The sequence below is a fragment of the Balaenoptera physalus genome (assembly GCF_965194825.1).
Source record: "Balaenoptera physalus genome assembly, chromosome: 8".
NCBI classification, from domain to species: Eukaryota; Metazoa; Chordata; class Mammalia; order Artiodactyla; family Balaenopteridae; genus Balaenoptera; species Balaenoptera physalus.
Genome location: NC_138887.1, coordinates 338,546 through 364,733, shown reverse-complemented (window position 1 = coordinate 364,733; position 26,188 = coordinate 338,546). Strand labels below are relative to the sequence as shown.

Genomic DNA, 26,188 nt, shown 5'->3' with positions numbered 1-26,188 from the left:
GAGATTGTGGCAATGATTTTATTTGCTGCAAACACCAACGCTCATGTCTGGAGACTTGGGGACCTCAGGCTGCCTCGAGGCACTTCTTGATGAAGTGGGCCACCAGCCGCTGGGGCCGCTGCTGGTACTCGGCCAGCACCTCATGGGGGCTGCTGATCTGGTCACCTTCCAGGCGGTTGAGGAGCGTGACGCACACCACGGCCGCTGCAAAAAGCAAACGCCAGGTCAGGGCAAAGAACGGGATTCTAGCTTAGCTCACAGAGACCAGTGTCCAGGCCTCAAGGGAAGGGGCCGACAGTGGCTTCTGATAGAGAACACGAAAAAGCTGACGGGGCCACGCTATCCTGTTCTGTCCTTATCCTTGCCTGCCTTTGTTCCCAGAGATTCCCAAGCAAACCCCAGGACCAGCTCGGGGGCCCTGCACTGTCTTGAAAGGCAAGGTGACGTGACAGCTGCGAGGCAGGAATTCTGGAAGGCAGAGCTGGACTTCGAAGGGTGAGGCCAGGAACTGCGGTGGATTAGCCCCAATTCAGAAATCCAAAGAGCTTTGAAGGCCAGATTCATTGTAGAGTCGGCAGCAAAGCCTGCCCAGAGCCAAAGGGGGGACTTTCTCATCTTTCTGGTCTCTCAGTGGCACGTGAATCCCTGCAGAGCCACTGAGGACCCTGCCTTGGATCACGTGACAATCCAAGGAGGTCCGAGCACAGGGGTCCAGAAACACGCCTTGGGGGCAGGGCGGGTGCAAGGCCAAGGCTGGCGATGGGCGGGGCCCGGGAGGACGTGGTGGGGGGGGGTGGGGAGTAGGGGGAGCTGCGGCCTAGGGACCCCACCTCGGAGGCCGCAGGCATTGCATATGGCGGCGAAGACGGACGACTCCATCTCGATGTTGCGGATGCCGGCCTCGTAGGCCGCCCGCAGGTACTCCTGCTTGTCCTTCTCCGAGTAGGAGCAGAGCGCCCCGTCCAGGCGGCCTTGCGCTGGGAACGTGGAAAGCCGACGCTAGCCTGGGAGCGCCCACCTCCCATTCCCCCACCCCCTCGGGCACGCAGTAAGCGCCTACTGCATGCCCGCCCCGCCCCCCCGACAGAGATGCTGTCAAGCCCAACGGGCCCCGCCTGTCCTCGACCCACTGGCCCGCAAGGGAATCGGTGCTGAGACGCACGCCCGCAGCGATGCGGAATCCCGGGCAGGAGACCAGCGCGCCCCTCACCTTCGTAGAAGTCCAGGGTGCACATGGTGTTGCCCACGACCGTGGGGAACTCGCCCAGGTCCGTGGAGCACCGCACCAGCTCCTGCACCAGCCCCTCGTCCAGATGCGTGTTCCGGACCACCCGCTTCCCGAGGACAATTTGCTCAAACTCCTGCTTGAAGCAGGCGTCCACCGCCTGCCGGGTGATGACCACGGAGCCGGGCTCCAGACCTGCAGGAAGAAGCGGGTGTCCCGGCTGCAAGGGGCGGTCAGGGACGGAAGGGCCCCGTCCACACACTATATAACACTGAAGGGTCAGTCATGCCCTAAAAAGAAATAGGTAAGGATCTCTTTTCAGCACCAGATTTTTTTTTCCTGAAGGTAAAGTAATGAATGCGTAGACGCTGCAGAAAATACAGAGAAGTGCAAAGAAGAAAGTGAAATTGACGAGCGGCCCATTCCCGCAGATCAGCCTCTTTCAGTGGCTGCTGGAACTGTCTGGGGCTCCCTTTACCAGTATGTGTTCAGCTGGTCCCTGTTTTGTACCTTTTTATTATTTCAGGTTTTGAGTAAGGAACACTGGGGCACCTCAAACCCAGCTCCTGCTGTCACCAGCTCCTGACACCCTGGCTTCCCTCCAGGACTGACCCACCGGAGGTCCTGCTTCCTGTGCCTCCCTGGGCGTTTCCAAGATTGTACAGATGTTACTCTGCTGCTTGCTCTTTGATCTTATAATAACTTTGCTTGGGATTTGACCAGGAGCCTTTCCTACTACTACACTACTACTTACTTTAATGTGATATTGGTTTTCCTAAACAGTTAGGGAGGAAGAAGAAGCCAGGAGATCTGTCCCAGAGCCCCACGTCGGCCACTTTCATGAAACATTTGAAAACGTGGCCAGGGGCTTCCCTGGTGGTGCAGTGGTTAAGAATCCGCCTGCCAGTGCAGGGGACATGGGTTCGAGCCCTGGTCCAGGAGGATCCCACATGCCGCGGAGCAACTAAGCCCGTGCACCACAACTACTGAGCCTGCGTTCTAGAGACCGTGAGCCACAACTACTGAGCCCGCCTGCCTAGAACCCGTGCTCCACAAGAGAAGCCATCACAATGAGGAGCCTGCGCACCACAAGGAAGAGTAGCCCCCGCTCACTGCAACTAGAGAAAGCCCGCACGCAGAAATGAAGACCCAACATAACCAAAAATAAATTAAAAAAAAATAATAAAGTATAAATTGTGTCTCTAATTTAGTTTAAAAAATAAAAAACGTGGCCAATTGCCAAGCTCTGGCTCTGCTTGCCCCCTGCATGTTCATCTGGACTTTCTCTCCCTTGCTGCTTTGTCCCTGTTCTGGTCAACGTAGACTCTCCTCAGGTGTCTCCCCACACCAAGTGTGGACCTGGAAGAAAGCTCAGATGGTGGTTTTCATGAATTCATGGGGCCTAGAATTTTCAAGCCACTTCAGACCTCAAATTGGAGGGTGCAGACCCCCTCCCAGTGTCAGCTGCTCTTCCTCACACAGGCCCTGCCCTTTTCCGGGATGCCTGTTGGCCATTTCAGAATTCTCACATCTGACAGAAACCCTGGAGTCACCCGGTGCTCCCTCCCGAGTGGCGGCCCATGCCAGCCACCCACTGTTCCTATTTTGGGGTTTGTGGGGACACCATGTCACACTTTGTTGTCAGGGGTTTGGGGTCTGGCTCTCTAGTTGATCTCTCCATTTTTATGGGTCAATTTTGGGAGACTCCAACTCCACCCTAATCCCTCCAAAATTCTCTCTCTGATTATTGATTTTAAAATCCCTCCAAAGCAAGAACTCAGGAAGGATTTGATGGGAGCTCCTCGCCGACGCTGGTGCGATGGGCACAGCCGGGAGTCCATTGGGTCGATGGCATCACAGACTAAGTGTGCACAGCCTGGGAGCTCGCGGTCATTGGAGTGTTTTCCCGAGAACAACTCCTTTCAACTTTGAATTACAATCTGCAAACACGGATGTTATCCATCAATCTGTCTATATAGTGAAAAGAAAAATGAGATAACGTATTGAGAATATTTAGGGCCTACAGCAATCCTCTTTCACAGCGAGAATACCTAAATTTTCAAATTACCATAAATGCAGGGGAGGTCAGGCCTAGGCAGTCAGAAACAAATGCACAGAGGCCAGGCCGATGACAGCAGACCTCCTTCCAGCAGCTCCCAGCTCCTCGGCAGGAGCGAGAATTACTAGAACCCAGTTTTCAGCAGAAAAACCAGCCCAGAGTTGGGACATCAGAGTAAAACAAGTTTGCCTCAAAGACTTTGGCTGAAAACTCAACATGATTTTTAGCGTTTTACTTTCTCATTGCATCCTCTTCTTTCTTTGTTGGCTTTGCGATGTTAAAAAAATCATGTTGTGAACTGGGGGCTTTTAGGCAACTTAAGGACACTTATCTTAATTTTGTATTGCATCTCTCTCTTCCCCCTTTGACTTTCCTGTAGGTTTTCTCATAAGGTGCTTCACAACCTTGCAGGAATAGAGAGGAGGAGTGAGCAAAGTGAAGGAGAAAGGCAGAGAAAAGAGGGATTAGCAAGAATAAAAAGAGAATCAAGCAAACAAGAAGGCACACGTTGTATAACTCCAAAAGGACGGGTTTTCGGGTGCACGTGGCCTGGTGCCTTTCTGTGCCTATTTCTGAGGTGTGGGTTGGGAGAAGTAGCTGGACCAGAAAAAAAATAACAAAACGCCTGCTGCTGCTGAGCTCTCCTTGAACACGGCCCAGGGAGGAGCTCTGGGTCCCCACGCTGCCCACCCGGGTCCCTGTGGCGCTCTGCACACTAACCTATCCCGCCAGAGGTGCCGATGCGGATGAGGGTGACGCCGGAGCACCGGGCGTGGTACAGCAGCTTGATGAGCTCGTGCAGCATGATGGCGATGGAGGGGATGCCCATCCCGTGCTAGAGCCAGGGAGAAATGCCAGCGTCACGCTCTGGTAGCACCTCTGTGTGTTCTGTGGTACATTGCTAACTGGTGGTGAAGAAGATGAACTTCCTAACGTACATTTAAAAACCATGAACCCTTGGGGAAGTGTAAAGGTTTGCACGATGCTGTCGAATGGATGACCCCTTTGACCCACACCACCCGTGGAACAGATGGCAGCTGAGGACCAGAGGGCTGCTGTTGCTAGGTAACAGACAGCTGCTGGCGTGGGAAGCCCCGCGCACGTTTTCCCTTTTCTCCACACGCTCTGCCGCAGCCAAACTCTGTAACTGGCTGGTGGCTCCACCTCCGCGGTTCTGCCTGTGCCATTTCCTCCGCCTCCGCATCCCCAAAACTGCCCTTCTTCAGAGGCCCTCCCGGTGCCACGTCTGCCAGGAGCTGCCCCTGCGGCCAAGGACTCTTTGGAGAACGTGTTAGTCCTGCAGTCTTGCTCGTGGGAAGTACTTCCGTGGATTATCTGGACCTGAATACGTCTTGGCTCTTGGGTGTGTTCCGGGTGGTTGGTGCCACCAGACGTCTCAGCTGCCCAGAGGGGTGGGCCCCCGTCCCAGCCTCAGGGGCAGCCTTACTGTAGGGCAGCACTTCCTCTAAAAATGTTCTCCTCTGCAAAGGGAACCAAGACTGGAAAACGAGAACACCAGAGGTTTCTGTGTTCACCCATTGCTGAATCGCACGTGTGTGAAGTGACACAGGAGGCCGGCGAGGGGGCCACCTGGTGCCCGGCTCTCCTCGTGGCCCTGGTCCAGGCAGAGCACCGCCCTCCTGGGTCTCCAGCCTGGGTGCTCACCGTGTGCGCACAGCTGGGTGGGTGTGCGCGTGTGTTTGTACGTGTGTATCTGTCTCTGCTGGAGACGGGCTCCACCACCTCTGCAGCCCATCCCCAGGCTCCCCTCGACTCCTGTTTCCTCTGTCAGGCTGTGTGCAGGGCGGGGGTGGGGCCTGCAGAGACAAGGGCTGAGCCCACCACGAGGGCAGGTACTCACGCTGACCAACAGCACCGGGCCCACTTTAAACATGGCGTAGCGGTCGGTGCCCTCACAGATGTTGGGATAGTCTGCACCTGGGTGGTCAAGGCCCAGCTCCACGGCCACGTACTTGCTGAAGGCTTTCATCCGGGAAGGGCTTCCCCCAACACACACAAACTGCAGACAGAGAACAGAACCCCCATCAGCACAGGCACCGCACCCCATCTGTACAGCAGGGGTCCTCAAAGTGCCCCCCGCCAGCGGCGGCAGCATCTCCTGGAACTTGCTAGAAATGCAGGTCCCTTCCTTGGCCCCCCCGCATCCGGGGAGCCAGTAATGTGTGCGCTAAGGAGCCCCCCGGTGATTCTGACGCTCCCTCGAGTTTACGAAGCACTGGTTCACGGACTCACAGCTCAGTGCAAGAGGCCCCAACAGTGCAGAGCAATCAGCTCCACACAAGGCAGGACAACCACACCCTCGCCCTCTCCGGGCAGGAAAGCCCAGGTTCCACGCCTGCCCAGGCTCCGTGCATCGTGTGCACAGCAGCCCACTGCACTGGAGAGAGCCTGAGTTTGGAATAAGATGCTGCGGGCCCCTCAGTGTGCAACCAGGGCCCCACAGCCCATCTGTAACATGGGTTTCTAAGTGCTGTGTCGCCGGCCAGCAGAGGCCCAAATGGCCAACCTGTGGGAAGAGCCGGGGGCCAGTGGGGGCTCAGGGAGTCGCAGCCGTGCGGTGAGCAGGGGGCTCTCAGAGAAATAGGACCTTCATCTGCAAAGTGCCGTACGTGAAAGCGTCCAAAGAGAAACAGGTAAATAAGCCCATCTTAAGGACTCGTTGATCAAATAGTTACTAGTCTCTTAACATAAAAAGGAAAATTCTGTAGCCTAGAAAAAATTACAGGTTAAACTTAAGGAAAGAATGAAAATTGAATGAATTAAGAACACATGGAAAGGAAGGGAAGGGATAAATTGACAGATGGGGATTGACATATACACACTACTGTATATAAAACAGATAACTACTAAGGGCCTACTGTATAGCACAGGGAACTCTACTCAATACTCCATAATGACCTATATGGGAAAAGAATCTAAAAAAGAGTGGATATATGTATATGTATAACTCATTCGCTTTGCTGTACACCTGAAATTAATGCAACACTGTAAATCGACTAGACTCCAATAAAAATTTAAAAACAAAAAAAACAACAACACATGGAAAGTCGTCCCTCGGTTTGAAACGAACAGCGCAAAAGATCTGGGTGGCTGGCAGGACGTAACCTGGTTATGACTTTACGATCGCATGAGGCAGCCCCGGACCTAGGGTCAATGGCTTGTTTCAGTTTTGAATTCTAAACGTTAGCCCACTTTTCCACATGGGGATCAGACACTTTAAAAGTCCTCTGCGAGGATAAGTCAGGACCGAGCTAGCTAAACAGATGGATGTGCATCTTAAATGACAGACAGCAGACACATGCGACTGCTCCTCCTGGGTATCCCTCGCTCCCCTAGAAAAGGATTAGTGTCTGCTCCTTTCTAGTCTCTCAGTGAAGCATTAGGAAATTTATTTTACATTGTTTCAATTATAGGAACCAATGCGGCAGTCTTCGTGACAGTTTTCTTTCACTCAATAGTTCATATTCTTGAAAGGTAACAATTTGCAAAAATCCGATAAACATATAACTTCAAGAGCCCGTCCTCTGTCACCTCGGCCCTGTGTGGTGCAGTCTACCTGTGTCACCTGAAAGGGGGGTAATCTTGGGGCAAATGCCCAGAATCAAAAATCCTGCTTTTACCTTCACGTCTCCAAACATAGTCGGGAAGTCATGCGTGCCGGTGCTAAGGCTGAAATGGTAGAGGATGTCTTCTTTCATTGCAGCCACGTGGGGATTGCAAAGCTGTACAAAGTCGCTGTCCCAAAACAGGAAAGGAGGCAGTTTAGAGAACCAGCATCCAGGGGCCGGCAGGACCACAGCGGCACCCTGTGCCAGCGAGGTGTATGGGCCACGGAGGGCAGGCCGATCCCAGCCTGCAGAGGCTCCCACCCTGTCTCCGTTCCTCCCCCTCTCCTTCCCCTCACCCGCTCATCACACCCAGGGCTCCTTTGGAGGATGATCAGGAAGAACTCAGAAGAGCACCAAAAAGCACAAAGATCAAGGGAATTCCCTGGCGGTCCAGTGGTTAGGATTCCACGTTCTCACTGCCAAGGGCACGGGTTCAATCCCTGGTCAGGGAACTAAGATCCCACAAGCCGAACGGCTCCACCAAAAAAAAAAAAAAGTACAAAGATCAAAACGCCAAATCATCTCATATAAAGCATGTAGCCAGTTGCTACCCAACCCAGGTTCATTCAACATATAAACTTGGCTTCAAGTTAAAAATAATACATTTATCACAGGAAATGTGGATGGATGAGAAGAAAAAAATCGCCTCTAATTCTCCCACCCAGAGATAGCCTTTCCAATCTGAGGCCTTTCATTTTCATTTCCTTCTCTTGTTTCACTAGCCAGCACTTCGCTGGTACAATGTCCAAATGGAGTAATGAGACAGGACATCTTTTCATTTTGGTTTTTCTCAGTGTGGTTGCTAGAAACTTTGTGTGGCTCACATTATATTTCTCTTGGACAGCACACTGCTGGCCTGCAATAGGGGTCAGCAAACATTTCCCATAAAAGGCCAGATAGTAAATAATTTTTCCTTGCAGTTCATAGGGGCTCTGTTGCCACTTCTCAGCCCTGCTGTTGGCCCATGAAAGTGGCCACAGACAACATGCAAATGAGTGTGGATGTGTTCTAATAAAACTTTATTTACAAACATGATGCCCAGGTCTAGATTGCAACTCCAGCCTTAGACACGCCTCCTTCCACAGCTGTGCCTTCCTGACCCCACTCACAGGCATGCTGCCAGATGCCAGTGGCACAGAGGGAAGCAGCCATGGGTCCCCAGCAATCAGGACTTTCTATTTCTTCCTTCAGAGTCACACTTTCCGCCCAGAACCCACGGATCACATTTCCTTCTCAATCTAACTCTGTGAGAAAAAAAACCATACAGGAAGAGAAGTTCTCAGCAGCCTGTGATTTGTAAACACCATGACGTGACTGACCCGGGCCGCCCGCACGTCTTCCTCCACTGTCTCTGGTCCCTGTTCTCTCTGGAGTCCATCGGTCATCGACCGTAGATGCCCAGGCTCCAGACCGAGGGCACCTGCTTCTCTCTCTCCTGCATCTCCTCGCTTCCTCCCTTCGTGCTTCTCACATTTCCCTCCGATTTCCCTAGAATGGCATCCAAGTTAACTCACAGCCGAACAGTCTCAAAAGGCTGATGTAGAAAAGATGCGAACAAAATATTGAAGAGAGACGGGATCTTTTTCTAAAGGGGAGGGTGCTGGTGGACTGGCCAACACCCTGAGCCCATCACTAAACTGGCAGCAGGACCACCAGCAGACTGTGCTATTGGCACTGGGGCAGGGACGCGAGAGTCTCCCTCAGGAGGGGCAAGCAACCCGCCCAAGCCAGAGTCTGCACTGGACCCAGACCAGTCCTGACCAGGCTTACTCTCCTGGGGCAGGGAGGTCTCTTTCCAAGGGACCAAATCCAGTTGGGACAAACCCCAAGCTTTCCCAGAATGCCTTCTTGATCTCCAGGCCAAGCTGAAATTCTGAAGTCATAACACAGCCAGAGCATCTGAAGCTCCTTTAAAGACAAATATTTTACTGTAATTACGGTTCTTGTTCTCCTTCAGGATGTTACAAACACAGAGTACAAACAGAAGGGCTAACGGCCGAGCATCGGAACTGACAAAACAGAATGTGATAAAACAACTTTGTGTCATATTTCAAAATAGAAAACGTTTCTTTCCTCTTTCATTCCAGGAAGAGGAGGAGAAGGAAATAGGGTGTAACTGTGAAGACCAACAAGGGTTTTAAAATATGTAAATTGGACACGTAACAGTGAACAGAACAAGTATTTTTGTTACTGAGGTATAGTTAACTTACAGTATTGTATTAGTTTTAGGTCTATAACATAGTGATTCAATTTTTTATAGATTAAACTCCACTTTTTAAAGGATTTTAAAATAACAAGTCAAAGACATATTACTTGGAAAACTATTTTTCTAGTCTACACAAGATGTCAAGTGACTTTATCTTGCTTTATTCTGTCACTTTATTCATTTAACAAATATTCATTGAGTACCTACTCTGTAAAAGAAATGGGTGAGATGCAAAATGAATGAAACTCGGCTTCTGATTCCAGGAGTTTATCAGCAGGGAAGGGAAAACACGACTGACCGTTCGACAAACTGGCCCAGACATCTTGCGCCGCATGCTCAAGGGACTGGCAGAGAACGAGGAAGGGGCTCTGGGGCAGGGAGGAGGGGGGCCCTCGGCTGAATGTCACACAAGCACGCCTCAGGCCCTGTGCCAGGCAGAAGGGATGCAGAGATCAGCAGGATGGAAGACATTCAACTACGGTGGAAACCATGTCATTAGTGGTGGTGCGTGTAAGTCATTCGACATCACAACTGCCACAGAAGCTAGGTTCTACCAGTCCCCGTCGTAAAGGCTCAGGGTCACACCTTTAATAAGAGGCTGTGCTCATGAGCTGGACTTCAGGGGTCCTCACAGGACACGCTGGCCTCTGGAGGGTGGAACATACAAGCTGGTATTGACCATAAAACGATGGAGGGAGGGGAAGATAATGACTAGCCAACGGGGAGGGGTCACTGCTCAGTGGAGCCACGTCCAGGGCACCTGACGCCAGGCCTCCCTTCTCCAGCCTTCGTTTCAACCACCCGCTCAGCCAGCCTCCAGGATCCTCAACCCGGGAAGGCGGCGGGGGGGGGGGGGGGGCGGGGGGGCTCGGAAAGTGGGGACAGGGCATGTTTGCTTGTCAATGATTGAAAGCAACCAGGGAGGGACTTCCCTGGTGGCGCAGTGGTTGAGAATCCTCCTGCCAGTGCAGGGGACATGGGTTCGAGCCCTGGTCCGGGAAGATCCCACATGCTGTGGAGCAACTAAGCCCGTGCGCTACAACTACTGAGCCTGCACTCTAGAGCCTGTGAGCCACAGCTACTGAAGCCCACGCACCTAGAGCCCGTGCTCTGCAACAAGAGAAGCCACCGCAATGAGAAGCACGTGCACCGCAACAAAGAGTAGCCCCCGCTCGCCGCAACTAGAGAAAGCTCACGCGCAGCAACAAAGACCCAACACAGCCAAAAATAAATTTATTAAAAATAAAAAAGAAGCACCAGGGATCCTACTAGTTCAATTAAAAATTCTCTCTACAAGTACTATTCTCAGGGCAGCTCCAAAACTTGAAAATGGACCTCAGAACCCATGGGGAAGGAAAGGGGGGGACAGGTGTCCGTGTGGAATTAGGTGACCCACACGTGCGAGTCTCCAGAGCAGTTCCTGAGGAACCTCCCAGAAGAGAACCAAGGAGCCCTAAGCTGGGTTCCCAGAGGGCAGCATACGGCCCTGGACGTCATCAAGGCGAGAGGCCACCAGAACCAGGAGAGGCCACCGCCCAGGATGGGGTCTCCCAGGGAACCCCAGCAGAGGTGGGTGGGGAGGAAACTGGGATTTCAAGTGGATTTCAAGTCCATGTAGGAATTGGGATTAAGACATAAAATTCTTGCTTTTCCAGTGATGAAAAAATTTTGTATTTTAGGGCAACAGGAGAACATTTTAAATATAAAATTTTTCTCTGCCTGTTTCCGCCTCCCCCCCACTTTACTGTATATTGTGCATCTGCATTAACCAGACCTCCTTGGGAGATAACCTTCCTTCTTCATCTTGTGAGGGGCCATGACGACCCATGACCCACTACTCACTTTGTACCTGTAGATCTGGATCGTGTACACTGTCAGCAACACATCATTTAACATACAGCCCTTTGTCTCAAAAAGTTGGAACTGAGGGCCATAGTTAAAGAATTTCTTAAAGCCAGGGAGGATCCTCAAATTTTTTGTGAACGGATTACCAAGATGGGAAGCCACTGGTCTGTGGTCTGACTAAACTGACCAGAGCTGATACTCAGAGCTTGATAGGAATTTTTTTGTGTGTGGGGGGGTGGGGTGTTCTCCCCTAAGCTAAGTGAGGGAAAGTCAAACATTCCAACATAAATGAATGGGCATGTCAGTCCTTTGATACACTGAGAAGGCCACCCAATTCTTTGAGGAATTAAAAACAGCTGCCCTTGTTTTACAAATCTAGTCTTTACAGGACCTGAGGGGTGCCTTTAGAAACATCTCAAAATTTACCAATCCTTTCACCACTCCAAAATCCTCCCCTGTTTATCTTCAGAGGCTTGTAGGTATTGAGGAAGAAAAAAAAAATCCTGGCCTTAAGGGAACAAAGTCCTCCTAGGAGGAACTTGCCTTTTTCCTTCTATGCCTTTGAGATGCAAATATTCTACCTGATCACCTCCCGGAACGATTATCTCTTTGCAATTCTTCTTCATAAATATTAGTAAAAAGGGTTTGGCCCTCTAGACAGGCAACACTGTTGCATCTGCCAGAAACCCAATCTGAATCCAACTTCTTTTGTAACTGAAGGGATTTCTATTATTGTTCCTGACTCAGGGCTGAAATTGCGGAACTTTGGGAACTATGGGGTCTCTGTCTGTGTGTCTGTATGTGTCTAACTGTATTGTCGATGTGTAGTATTGCCAAAATTAATTTGTTTAAGAGATCTATTTAATTGGCTTAAAGGAAGTTGGCTGCTACTTATATACATACCTAGAAATATAAAAGAAATTATCTCGAATGAATTTCAGAATCGTGTGAGCTAAGATTGATTTTAATTTCATTAAAATTAATTTTAATGAAAGCAAATGGTTTAATTAATACAGACATGTCTTTACAGTCACCAACATTAAGTATAATACTCTTACTGTACCCAGGTTCACTAGAAATCACATAAGATCTTATTATTCCTGTTACAAAATTTGTCAGCAAGAAAAATGACTTGGTATGCTAAACTTTTAAGTGAATTAAATGGAAATGATGAGAGTTTTGGTGTAAACTCTAAAGGAATAATTATGTTTTAGGAATGTCTGCTTAAAAATAGTCTCTCCAGATTTAGATAACTTGAAACTTTAGAGTTTTGTTAGATTAAGTTAAGTGATTAAATTTTGTTAGATTAAGTTTTGTTAGATTAAGTTAGATTAAGTTAAATGATTCTATCCAGAATTTATTTCCAAATAAGATACTGAAACATTAATTACTGAACATAGGCTTCCTTTTACAGAGAAACTAAAGATATTTAGGACTATTAATAAAAATATATTTGGTGCCACACTAAGACATTTTCTGTTAGGAAAAAAAAACGATGTATTTTCTAGAAATGGTAAATAGTATGTATAAGTTTGCTAACGTGTGGCATGCTAATGTTTGGGATGCTAACGTAAAAGTTCATAATTGCCTACTTGTTAGTTTCTGCTGGATACTAGGTTTTAAGGTTAAGAATTATAATATATATGTAACTAAAGCCACTAAAATAATAAGGGAAACATTTCAGTATGCAAGGAAAGTAGGAGGCATGTTTTCAGCCAAAGAAGGTATGAGGAATGGAAATCATTTTGTTCAAGGGAAAGAAATTAATTCTGTCCTAGAGCTGGATTTTTTCTGCATAATCAATAAAGTAAGTGACGAAAGACAGAACATTATGGAAGGTGTGTGGAAAAGGGAACCCTGAGAAAAGAGTTCTGTGTGTGGTGAGGCTGGGATTGCATTGAATTGAATTAAATACATTTGTTATTAAGAGTAGCTGATGCAAGACTGGAGTTTCATTTTCTCTCTCTGTTGAGAGAGTAAAGTTTTCTTGGAATATTGAGTAGCTTTTGGTAATGGATTGTGTAAGTTTCTTTGCCTTTTAGTGAGCCTTTTAAGTGAGCTGTGTTTGCTTGTGAAATATTTTATTGTCACTTTGGTTAAGTGAATTAAGTATTGTTCCACAGTGACCTATATCCTATTTGACCAAGTGTTTTAAACCTTTTTTGATATTTTGACAAACTCCCAAATATCAAATTCTCCCTGAAGTTCTTTTGACCTCTAGCTAACTTGGGGGTTCTTCAGAGAGGACCCCTGAAGCACCTCAGAGAGAGGAATATTAAACTAATTAGGCTTATTTGGTATGTTAAATTACATGGGAAGCATTGTCAAATGAGTGGTGATAAACCTTCTTAGGTTACATTGTATGGGTAAGTATTATTAATATACATACTCTAGAAATTATATGGAGCTCCTAAGAATCTGGTATGTCCTGGTAAATGTTTATAGTCATAATTCTAGTTCTTGTCTTAAAATGTTGTATGTCACAGCAATAACCAAGTTTCTTTGACAATTGCATTGTAATCAGATTTTTAACCTTGCTTTTTTAAGTCTTTTGCCATTTATAGACTGCTTCATCTTCAAAAAGATTCATAGAAAGGACTTTATGGGAATTCCCTGGTGGTCCAGTGGTTAGGACGAGGTGCTTTCACTGCAGGGATCTGGGTTCAATCCCTGGTTGGTGGTTTTGTTTTTTGGGTTTTGTTTTGATTTTTGGCTTTTTTTGCCACGCTGTGCAGCTTGTAGGATCTTAGTCCCCAATAAGGGATTGAACCCGTGCCCCCTGAAGTGAAAGCGCAGAGTTTTAACCACTGGACCGCCAGGGAATTAATTCCCTGGTTGGTGGTTTTTTAATCTGTTTTCCAGATATAAGGAAACTCTTCCCCTCAAGCTAATTATGACTTACAGCAATTTGGGTAAATTACTCCCTTGTAAGTGGAATTGAGACATTTATCTTTTCTTTCTACCTGATCTCTCCAGAAATTGGGAACTCTGAGGTTCCCAGCAGCTTTATCAGGTAATAAAGTTAATTACCTGATAATTGTTAACTGAGGTCTGTATTTACTGCCTCAGACTCACTTCTCAGATGATTCCTTGTTTGCTATGTTACATTACTGTAGAGTTTGTTTCTGAAACTTATCTCAGTCATCTATCTTCAGATGAAGATCCCACGTGCCATGACCTGCAACCAGGGGATTATGCATACGGGAAAAGATATCAGATAAAGGACTCTTTACAGCCACCTTGGAAGGGACCATATCAGGCCTTCTTAGACTTCCACTAAGACCAACACTATCAGCACCATGCAAGCTAACATTACCACCAATATCACTAAGTGAGACCATCCTACCTGGCTAATTTAATGACACCTGTTCTGAACTTGGCCATAAATACTCCTTTTCACTAGATGTTAAATATTGGGTAGCTCTTAACAGGACTCAGTAGACCTATGGAAAAGTTTATGGCCTTGGCTTTCCCTGGGTTGGTTAGGAAGATGCATAGTTGCTTTCCCTTGGGCTTAAGTTCACCTGCAGTTATCCTTGAAAACAACCCCTGCCAATCTGCCTTTAATATGAGGACTCTGGGTTTCTATCAGTTTTCCAGTGGTATGACCATTTGGCCGAGATATTTGTTAACTCATCTTATGACATATGAAGAATCAAATTTCTTTTCTGAATGATCATCTTCCAAATTTAGTAAAAATACTAGGAAAATGGTTTGGTTTAGGAGGATCTTCACTTAAACGCTTACTAATGACATTAATTTTACTGTCAATTTTGATCACATCTATTGCTCACTATAAATTAATGAACATGCACAAGGTGCATGCAAGGTAAATTGGCATAAATCCTACTGGACAACTTGGAATTGACAGTCCTTGCCAGACATCTTACTAATACAACCCCTTAAAAGGAAAGAAACGAGCAGGCTATTAGGTCTGGACATCAAGGGACACGATGGACCCAGGGCAGGTAAGCAACCACCCTAGCATCAAAGGACCAAATATTTGATCACCCAAGGCTTTCTATCAAAAGATTAATGATCAGAAGGGGGGAATTGACAAAAAAGTTCATATTTTAAATTTTAAAACAAGAAAAATTTAAACATAGCATTTCCTTTGCCCATTTGGATCTCCTCCCTTCCCTTTAGTGTGGGTTGTGCATCTGTACTAGCCAGACCTCCTTAGGAGACAGCATTCCTTTTCAATCTCATCAGGGGTCACAACTCCTTAAGAGATAACCTTCCTTCTTAATCTTGTGAGGGGCCATAATGACCCATGCCCACTACTCTGTACATGTAGATCTGGATTGTGTAAACTGTCAGTAACACATCATTTGGTATTATTACCCTTTGTCTCAAAAACGTATATAACCATGCTTTGACCTCTTATGGGTGAAGCAATGCTCAGAGCTTTCTGAAAAACTGTCTCCTGAGGTTATAATCCTCAGATTGGCTCAAATAAAATTTTTCCTTTCTTTCTTAGATCAACTACTGAGTAATTTTTTTCATCAACACCAGCAATGCACAAATATACATAAAAGAGTGGCCATGTGAATCACATAGTGGAATAATGAAAAACTGCAAAGAAATAAGGAAAGTATTGAAAGGTCAGAACCAAGAGAGAGCTGGGAAAGAAGCAGGGACTGTGACTCAGAAGAGTGTCCAGATGTAAAGAAACCCCACTGGACACAGGTCTGGGCACCGAGCAAGTGCCCAGACGTCCTTGGGAAACAAACATCCCAAGGCTACGAGCGGCGGCCCTGGCACCAGGTGCCAGGGGTCTTCAGCCAGCTCAGCTGTATGCCCACTGAGTGGTCAGTCCTCCAGGCTTCAGGCTCTGACATGAGAACCAAGGTGTCCACGTATGTCAGCTCTTAGAAAACTGTGTGGCTCAAAGTCATCACAGCGAGCCGGAGCCCAGCAGCATGCAGGTCAGAGCCTTACTTGTGATTTCCAGGTTTCTTTGTTTCAGCCCCTGGGGAGGCCATCTCTCAGCTGAGGCAGGACCCTAGGAGAAAACAGCACAGAGTCTGTTAGAAGTAATAGTCAACATTTTAGGAGCTTATTTGAGCGCACTTCGATTGGAGTCATTGGTCGACAAGGGAGCAGGGGAGCGGCAGACGGAGAGAAGGTGGAAGCAAAGCAAGGACGTGACTGACAGCTGCAGCATGAGGCCCAGGGGGCCTGTGTGATTGGTTGTTCATAGCATTTTGATTTTGTAGCCTGGAGGCATTTACAGCTTAGATTTCAGTTTGCTGACACAGGCTGCCTCGGCATTAGAGCCACCTCAGTCCAATGGGCTCCTCGTTTAATTAGTTGAACACTAGTGGATCCCCCCAATAGGAACCAAGGTCACTCGGACCGTCAGCAAGGCCACGCTAACCTGTGGAAGGTCAGTGCCATCAAGAGGAACTCGACACATTTACATCACATACACGTACATATATAAGACCTGGAGGGTTGCTAATTTCAGAGAGGAGCTGGCGGAAATGTGCCCAAAGCAAGCCTGGGTTGGCATCTCCTACTCTGGTAGAAAACCCTTCTTCACTTCCTGGTCCCTCAGCCAAGATTGCCTTGACCTAACAGACCACACCTGGGTGCCTCACGCTTCTAGAATTTTAACTTTCCTCCAGCAGGCCTCAAGGACAGCTCAGGGGGCAGAGAGGGGCCTGGCAAAGGCACCAGCTCTTGAGGGCCTGCCATGAAGGGAAGGGAAAGACCTGGGGCAGGTAGGGATCAACCCCTGCCCTGGCCCCAACTCCAGAACCAGAGGAAGGGAAAACCATGAGACACAACCGCATTTCTTACTGGGGCTCAGCCACCAGAGCACTGACCCGACACCAGTCCCTGCAGAGCTGAGCCCAAGCACCTGCTGGGTGAACTCGGTGAGTGGTCTACGGTGGAGCCAGCTCCACCATCCCCAGGTCAGGTTCTCAACCTGCTACCTCACCAGCCACTTACCAGAAAACCAGCCCCACAAAGCTAAAACCCAAAGCCCTCTTTTTGGAAAAAAGGATTGATGGCCACTGTTACACAGTTAAATACTGACCATTTTTGGCAAATTCTGAAAACCAAAGAATATTGTCATAGTTAGGTCTGGAGCACAGATTTTCCTGGAGTGCTGCCTTGTCTCTCTTCACCTAGCCTTCATCCTCCCTTAGCATTTATAGGACAATTCTGAGGAAATGTCAGCCGTGAGTCAATTGCAAATTGATTGAACCCAAGGAGGGGGGTTATGGGAACCTCCTCTCTATAGCCAGTGGGTCAGAAACACAGGTGATAACCTGGACTTGTGATGGGGGGCGGTGGGCGGGGAAGGCGAGCAGTCTTATGGGACTGAGCCCTTAGCCTTTGGGGTCTGACACTGTCCCCAGGTAGACAGCGCCAGAATTGAGTTGGATTGTAGGACTCCCTGGTGTAGGAGCTGGTGTGGAGAATTGCTTGGCGGTGTGGGGAAAACAAAGTAGAATTGTACTTGGTGATCAGAATCTTAGGTCATAATTTGCCTTTACAGCATCCATCAGACAGACTGATGCAGACAGCCCAGCTTCTGAAGAAGTCTGGCTTCCAGGAAATGCAACCCCCGGCACCTCCACCCTTCAATCAGCAGCCGCTGTCCCTCTGGGATCCACCTCAATGTCTGCAGTAAGTGCAGACGTGCTTTCCGGGGAAGTCAGCCCACAGCCCCATTATCGGCTCTCCCTTGTCCACTGAGAGATGAAGTAGGGTTTGGGGTCACCTCCTCCTGCAATCCGTCCCCTCCAGGCTGCTGGCTCTTCCTCTGGGGGTAGGGGGTGGGGAGCTCAGAAAGAGGAAGAGTTAGAGGCGCCTTCCCACAGGGCAGCAGCTGAATCAGAGATGCACAGTGCACCCCAGAAGGTCCCCAACCCCTATTTTCCAGGAAAGGAAACTCAGCCACAGAGAAGACATCCTGTCTGGTCTTGCAGAGAAAGTGTTACTCTCTAGGCTGGGTGGCTTCTCCTGCCCCTGAACCAGAGAACCCGTTTTCCCTGCCTCGGCCTTGCCCTCTGCTGCCCCAGACCTGGGCTCCTTCCCGAGTGTGCTCGGGGTCTGCTTTCCCTTGTACTCTCAGTGCCGGGTGAGTGCTCCCCTCCAGGCTGTGACCCCGCCCTCCCCCCCACCCCCAAAGCAACTCCGCCTTGGGCCTGGGCCTGATCCTGCGGGCAGCAAGGCTTTACTGAACCAACTCTGTGCACACAAAATCGCAGACTTCTTTTGCAATGTTCTAATTGGAAATTTCCCCACTAAATATCTTAACACACTTATAGGTGGAGTGAGCATACAGGCAGGTTGGCCTGGGAGTCCCAGTATAATCGCCAGAGCCACATTTCACTCTCAGAAAGACCTGGGTGTGGAGGATCAATGATAGGGCCACCACCCCCCCTGCCCACTGAAAAAGGTCAAAGGTGGGGAGGAGGTGAACCTCTCAATTTACTTCCCCTGAGACCAGTTAGAGCAGAAGCGGGAGCCCAAGAGCCACTCCACTCTCACCGGCAGACTGGTTGCTCACCCAGACTCCCCCTTATTCCAGAGGCCACCAGCGAGGGGAGCGGGCCCCACTGCTGTGAAAGGAGATCCCGGTGATGATTAAGAATAGAGTGATAACCACGCATGCAGGGGCACAGGGCGATGGTGAAATTTCAGAAGAAATTTTCAAGTTAAAAAAAAATGCATAAACTTGTAGGCAAACAAATGACACCAGTCATTCCTGTAAACGGGGAATGCTACCTCCATCAGCCACTGCAGCAACCCCCCCATGGTGCACCCCAGGGGACTCAGGATGGAAAAAAGCAGGACACTGGCCCTAGGTAGTGAAGATGCACATCAAAGGAATGATTTCCATGAGCCCAGACTCTTGCATCTTCCCATACACAGAAAAGCACTGAAATCATTGAGATGCCTGCTTTTCTGATTAGTAGTAATCTTTTAATTACATGTTTGTTTGTTTTTCAGCAAAACCCTCTCTATATCCTGGCTCCCCCCTTACCTCTTGGGAGCAGTCCCTCAGAGCTCTCTGCGAGGCTGTATGCTGGGCTAGTCCTCAGTAAGGCCACTGCATAAAACATACTTCCCAAATTTTAGGTTGTGCATTTTTTTTTCAGTCAACAAGCTGCACTATTTTTTCCAACCGTCAAAGGAATCAGGAAACAGGCCCAGGGGATGCTGCAGTCCCTTTACCAACGAGGCCAAAGTTTGGTCCACTGGGGTTTAACACGGAGAGCAGGAGTTCCCCAGGGTCCACTGCAGTCTGTTCAACTCCAGGTCACAACTTAAGGCCTGGACAAACACTCGTGGGGGGATGCCCCACCATCTGCTCTGCACGCAGAGGCCCGGGGCGGGCACTGTCCAGCACTGCAGTGTAACTAGGAGAGGTCATTCATAGGTGAGCTCATTCAGAGAATTTAGGGAATGTTTCTGACAACCGCTTTTTCAATTGTTGTACTGAATTCATGTTATCATGCACCTGGACCTGTTTCCTCCAACAGATAATATGTATGTGCATTTCCTAAGGACACACGCTTGACATCATACAGCGGACTTCCAGCCTGGACGTCATCCCAGGTCGAAACCTGTGGCGCAGCCACTTCGTTTCGTCCGTGGCCGAGAAAATCCAGCTTGCCAAACCCCATCATTGAATTAGCGCCGCAGCGCTGTCCAACCAGGAAAGACTCAATGTGGTTGGTCTGCCCCGCCTCAGCCCCTGCAGCTGTGGATGGAGCTGCAACACCAGGGGGATTCGGGCACTTGCCTGGTACCTTTAGTTCACCTTTTTAGTAACTTAATGCCTTTCTATTTAAGTATTATGTGTAAGATAGCAGAAAGTGCTAAGCATTGCACACATCAGTCATCCAATGTGTAAAATCACCAACAGGCAGCTGTCCCGGCTCCTCAGGGTGCACCTATTCAGGTTAGAATCCGCACCCGCTGTGGTGTGTGTGATCTGAAGAGAGATGAGAAAGACCCAGGACTCTGAGAAGCTGGAGTCCACTGCAGCAAACATGAGTGACCATGAGCTCCAATGCAGGTCGGCTGAGGGAGAGCCACGGAAAGGTGCAAACAGCGCCCGGAGGTCTATCTAGCTCAGCGTGAGGAATGGGTTGTTTCTTAGTGGTCCCTGACTAGGAATAGCCAGGAAAAGATGCAGCAGAGAGAGGACAGGACTGACGGTATTTACAACAAGGAGACGTGAAAGCCCACGAGATGTGTGGAGGGTGCAGAAGAAACAGCTCAGCCAGCCCAGCATGGGGAGATGGGATTCGGGCACTGGTTAGGGGCCAGGTGCCCAGACAGCCACGTGTCACCACCGACAACATGACACCGTCCTGGGGGCGACCGGGGGACTAGGAAAACTTGGAAGCAGGGAATGACAGTCAGAGGTTTGTATATTGGATCCACACAAAGGGCTCCAGAATAAGCCACTGTCACATAACAACTGTTCTGAGCTGAAGACTTTGAGTTCCCGAAAGCCCGTACCTGCCTGAACCTAGAGACTTCCAAACATGTCACGACCCCTCCTAGGAAAAAACTCTTTTCTCTGAAAAAAACCCAAACAGATATTGTCCTATCTTATATCTCATCTCTTTTTCTAAGAGACCATTTGTCTCTCCGAAGTCCTCTGTGTTTCCCTAAGTGCCCTTTTGGTCCCACCCCCTTCTGTCATTTTCTCTCCCAGAAGTGCCTCTCTGCCTCTCCCCACCCCCTTTTTAGATGGTATATAAGCCCCAAATTCTAACTACCTCCTGAAATCACATTTTTCTCTGAACTCTCCCATACACATGTAAATAAAAATCTCTTTTCTCTTGCTAATCTGTCTTTTGTCTTTTTAATTTGAAGTCCCCCAAGAAATGAATCTAAGAGAATAGAAGTTTTTCCTCCCTGCAGTTGGATTTGAGGGGCACACAGCGTGAGCAGAGATGCAATCAGAACAGGAAGGTGTGGCACCTTCCGCATCCAGGAGGTGACTCCAAAGGGCTGGAAGGTGGTATCAGGGTGAGGCTGCCAGGGATGCCTGTGTCAAGTGGGAGGACAGGGAAGGAAGGCCACAGTGTGATGTACCAAGCAAGGGGTGAGGTTGGACGTTTCGTCAGAGGCACTGGGTTCGTGCACAAGGTGCCTGCAGCCATCACCCGAGGCAGAAATGCTGGGGGATACAGGGCCGGTAGGAACTAGGGGCCTGGGGCCGAGTCCAGTACTAGAGAAGCATGGACTTTCCACTCTGTCTTTCACGGGGCAGCAGGGTCCCAGGTGAGCCCTGGTCCAGAAACAGGGCTTCCAGAATAACTGATGGCTTTCTCACAGCCCGGCCGACCAGTGGCGTGAGACCCTGCTCCTGAGGACAATGCTGACCTGGAGCCTGTCTTAGAAAACATTCCTTCTAACACTGTCCCAAGGGCCGCCGGTGTCCTAAAGGTGTCTCCTCTCACCTTCCAGGACCCCATGTTCTCTAAACAGGAGGGTTTCACTAGATTCCGGCCCGGAGGTGCCACCTCCCAGAGAACTCCGATCCTGGCTCTGGGGTCTCAGGCTCCTCGACTGTTAGGGGACCCTATGGGCCCACTGCCTGGGGCGCTGAGCCAATGAACACACCAGGTGCTTCTGATTAAAGCAGGAGCGTTTACTGCTGGTAACAAGTAAGGAGACAGGGAGCTAGCCATCCAAGCACCGTCTCCCCAGCAGCAGGATGGGGACGCTTTAAGCCAAGGGCACATGCGTACTCATGAAAGGGCACATGTGACCTTCCGTGTAGACGGGAGCTCTGGACGCCCTTGCCCAGTGGACAACATGCTCCAACACACAGTGCATGTGCAAACATGGCGGCAATCCCACCCTTGGGGCAGAGATTTTAGCGTTAAAAAGAGGCAAAGATCACTCTAGGTTGACAAAATCCAGGCACCTGATTGAGTAAATCACGTGGGTCCCAAAGGTCAGCATCACCATCCCTTGGGCACCAGTTAATCTGGTGGTTGGGTGCTTAAAGGGGTTTGGATCCTGCAAAACAGCTCAAGAATGTGCTTCAGGCCGATCTTTACCTTTGAAACAGAACTGGGAGTCTTTATGACTGATTTCTTGTCTTTGCTATGGTGACTTCTCTTGCCTGAGAACAGTTGGTTGTTCCTGAACTATTTGTTCTTTTTAAAATCATTAATTACTGAGAACTACTCTTTGTTTCCACCTGAGACACAGAAGGCCATCGCTCACCTTCCTCCCAACCACCATTGAAGGGAACACAGAGGGTTCCGAAATTCGCACTCTAGCTCTTAATATGGGCCTGTCTGCGCCCGTTACAATTTCTCCGTTGCCCGTTCTACTCCCATGGGGCATGACATTTTCTGGTTTGACCCCACCCCTTCCTTACTTAAGATTGTCTCAGCAACACTACCTTTGCAAAATCAAAACGCCCTCCAGTTGGTTTTGTTTTTCTTGTTTTGTTTTTGTTGTTGTTCTGTTTTATTCTAGTTTTAACCCACTAAACCAAGTTCAGATAGGTGGGTTACTTTGGCATATAGCTAAGTGTGTAAACGTTTATAACATTTTTTTTTAATGAACGTATTTCAAAAGCGAATGTGTGTGTGTATATGGGAGAAAGGGAGAGAGAGAAGGGGGCAGGGAGGAAGGGAAAGAAATGTTCAGGGTTTACCTTTAAGAAGTGGGAAAAGCTGGAAGTTTCACTTTTTGCTATATGTTCGTTTTGGTTCTTTTTTTTTTTTTAACAATGAGTTTGTATTAATTTTATGATTAATGAAAAAGTCCACTTGGACAAAAGCCAATGTAAAGAAAAATTACTTTGTCTGTTTCAACTAAAGTGTTACTTCAGTGCCCACCAGGGCTGAAAGTCCTAGAAAAGAATATAATTCATGCCAGATAAACCTGGCTGAATTAAGGAGTCTAGTAGAGAGACAACTAGAAGGTCAGTTTGGCCTCTGAAAAGGGAAAAAAGTCATGGAAGACTGGCTGAGAAGTGGGAGAATGGAGCGCAGTGCTGAGAGCCTGGCAGAGTGAAAGCAGACAGGATGGGAGGGGTTGGCAGGGTGGGAAACCCAGATGGAGACAGTCTTTCTATTCAGGGAAATAGCAAGTCTTTTAAAAGCCAAGGTCACAGCCAACGAATAGAACCAAAGGTCTCTTTGACCCGGAAAACAGAAGTGGGGAAAGATGGGCCAAAGTGAGGCCAGGCTAGTCAGGGCAAGGTGGCAGAGAGGCGGACGGAAGGGCGGAAAACAGCCGAGGGGAGTGCAGAGCGCAGGGTCGCCACGCCAGGAGCCGGCCTCGCAGGCCTTCCAGGAAATGGCCCCGTTCTAACCTGTATTTCAGACGGGGTTGCTCTGCAATTCACCATCGGCGGGGAGCCGCCCAGGGCAGGGCCGACCTCTGGCGAGGAGGGCCAAAGACCGCCAGTCCTGGAGGTGGGGCGGTGGGGACAGGGAAGCTGCGAGCCGGTGACCTTGAGTCCCCGGGTCACGCCCCGACCCCGGAGCCGACGAGGCTGCCCCAGGTGCCAGTCTTAAGAACAGCCTGCTGCGTACAAGAGCGGCAGAGGGACCCGCTCCCCGGTGCAAATCATATTTGTGTCAGATACTCTGTGACTGAAGTTTCTCTTTTGACCTGCCGGACACCTCGACGCCAATATTTTACGTTGTGACACTTTGTTCTCTGTTGGCTCAAGGAGCACACCTGAGTCCATTTGAACTCTGCAAGTCCGGTAACGATCATTCTCCAAAACGTAATTTCCCCTCTCCCCCCACGAGAAGGGGACGTTCCAAGTGCTCCCGATTCCCTTACCGCTCAATTTGGACTGAGGAAGAGCTGCCCAGCTCCGCCACGCGCGAATCGCCTCCGCCAGGTGGACCTAGCATCCGGACGGCGCCCTCCCGGCACAACCTCCCCGCGCCCCCTCCCCGACCCCCCTCCCGTCACACCCTCCCCGCGCCCCCTCCCCACACACCCTCCCCGCGCCCCCTCCCGGCACACCCTCTCCGCACCCCCTCCCGGCACATCCTCCCCGCGCGCCCTCCCGTCACATCCTCCCCGCACATCTCCCCGAGCGCCCTCCCGGCACATCCTCCCCACGCCCCCTCCCCGCGCGCCCTCCGCGCACATCCTCCCCGCGCCCCCTCCCCGCGCGCCCTCCGCGCACAGCCTCCCCGCAGATGGCCCCGCGTCCGCGAGCCCGAGTCGCCTCACCGGCAGGTCGGTGCTTCCCAAAAACAGGGCGCTGGCAGCAGACACTTCCCGCGCAGGGACCGCCAGGGGCTGCGCCCGACGTGTGCCGAGAGCTACCGGCGAGCGAGTGGAGTAGGGCCGCCCGGGGGTCCACCCCCGCCCGCCAGCCCCTCCTCCCCTCCCGGGGGCCCTCCCCTCCCGGCGCCCCCGCCCCACCCCCGCCTGGTTTCTTGTTCCGCAGCGGGCGGCGGCGGGTGACCAGCAGGTTTCTCAAGAAACCGGTTGCCCCGCCCACGACACCTCCCTGCGGCTTCCTCCCCGCCTGACAGCAGAGACGTGGGGGACAGAGATGACTGCCCGAGGTCACCGCTCATGCCAGAGCCGTTTTCCACGAGCTTTCTGCCCCATTGCTTTCATTCTAAACCATTAACTGGTGCTGTCTGTAGTGAATTTTCCCTCATGTGAAATTACCCTGGTGCCCTTGGCCGCGCTGCGTGCTGGCCGGTGACTTTCTGAACATATCCCTCAGATGGGAACAATGCCCATTGCTGCAGGGGTCGACGAGGGTCTGATGAGATACAAAAGCCTGTTATGATTTTTTTTTTTAATGTATTTATTTTTGGCTGCGTTGGGTCTTCATTGCTGCCCGCGGGCTTTCTCTAGTTGCCGCGAGCCGGGGCTGCTCTTCGTTGTGGTGCACGGGCTTCTCACTGCGGTGGCTTCTCTTGTTGTGGAGCACGGGCTCTAGGCACACAGGCTTCAGTAGTTGCGGCACGTGGGCTCAGTAGTTGTGGCTCGCAGGCTATAGAGTACAGGCTCAGTAGTTGTGGCGCACGGGCTTTGTTGCTCCGCGGCATGTGGGATCTTCCTGGACCAGGGCTCGAACCCTTGTCCCTTGCATTGTCAAGCAGATTCGTAACCACTGAGCCACCAGGAAGCCCCTCTGCTGCTTTTTAATGTACAATCTGGCCAATTTTTGAAGATGTTTCCTGGGCTCGAGCTAAGCCCATTGTAGGGTGCAAAGTACCTCATTCTCTTCCATCATCATATCTGCTCTAATTCCTGACATTTATTTCCACTTTCTTTCCATGCTGCCTTACTTGTTATTGCACTGCTCTGCATTCTCCTCCTTGAAGCTATTCTCTCTTGTCTTTCCTCTCTTCCACTAACTTCTGCTTTACTTTTCATAGAGCGTGACCTCTGGGCCCATTTCAGGCAGATCTCAGGCTCTGTACTAAATCAGTTAACAGGGGTTAGAATCCCAGCTTTCTCCAGGGATGCTGGCTTTCCTACGTGTATCTGGGCCTCCCTTCATGGGCAAGTTGACCACCAAATTGAACATTAGATTTCTGAAAGCTGAGAGAATGATTGAGTACAGTGTCAGATATTGTGTCAGGAACCTTGTTGAAACTTATTTTGATTAATCTTCATGACAGCCCTTGGATAGGAAGTATCTCCTTTTTCTTTATGTATTTATGTGTGTATTTAGTGGCTGCGCTACATGGCTTGTGGGATGGCCCGTTAGGGCTGGAATCCGTGCCCCCTGCATTGGAAGCGCAGAGTCTTAACCACTGGACCGCCAGGGAAGTCCCGGAAGTATCTCCTTTTGATAAAGGAGGAAACCAAGGCTCAGAGCTAAGCTCTGTGAGCTGGGCTGTGGTGAGCTGAGGTTGCCAGATGCCTGTCACAGAAACATCAGGACACTGGAAGGGTGTGTGTGAGTGTGCATGCACGCACATATGTGTGAAAGTACTATTTCATTAAACACTTTTTCTGCTGGTTTTAACTGACAATTTATACTTAGTATGATCTAGCTATATTTTTTATCTTTTGGCAAAAGTGCTTTACTTCAGAACAATTAGATGGAATGTGCAAATCTTCCGTTTTCATAACGTTTGTTTTCTATTACCAAGCAGAAAGTTAACTGCACGACTGGCTTTTCAATAACAGACCCCAGCTGCCCTGCGTGGAGCCAAGATCTGGTCACAGGTCCCTGCCCCAAACTCTGTCCTCTCCCTAAAACCACGGGTTTCTGCTACTCTAAT

The 26,188-nt window shown here is 49.7% G+C and overlaps 1 protein-coding gene across 3 annotated transcripts; it reads right to left on the bottom strand.

The window, feature by feature from the left end:
- On the bottom strand, positions 1-24,308 carry UPP1 (uridine phosphorylase 1). 3 transcript variants are annotated; one of them, XM_082473676.1, is made up of 8 exons: positions 24,165-24,308; positions 15,906-15,969; positions 6,926-7,040; positions 5,146-5,304; positions 4,005-4,119; positions 1,211-1,420; positions 831-977; positions 1-204 (listed from the first exon to the last, which is right to left on the bottom strand). In XM_082473676.1, the coding sequence occupies exons 2-8, from the start codon at positions 15,947-15,949 to the stop codon at positions 65-67; spliced, it is 930 nt and encodes a 309-aa protein (XP_082329802.1). In that variant the 5' UTR covers positions 15,950-15,969; positions 24,165-24,308; the 3' UTR covers positions 1-64. The 3 variants fall into 3 exon arrangements, with proteins under 3 accessions (XP_082329802.1, XP_082329803.1, XP_082329804.1); XM_082473677.1 differs by lacking the exons at positions 15,906-15,969; positions 24,165-24,308 and adding an exon at positions 8,023-9,461; XM_082473678.1 differs by lacking the exons at positions 6,926-7,040; positions 24,165-24,308 and having other exon boundaries at positions 15,906-15,939.
- Positions 24,309-26,188: the final 1,880 nt, after the last annotated feature.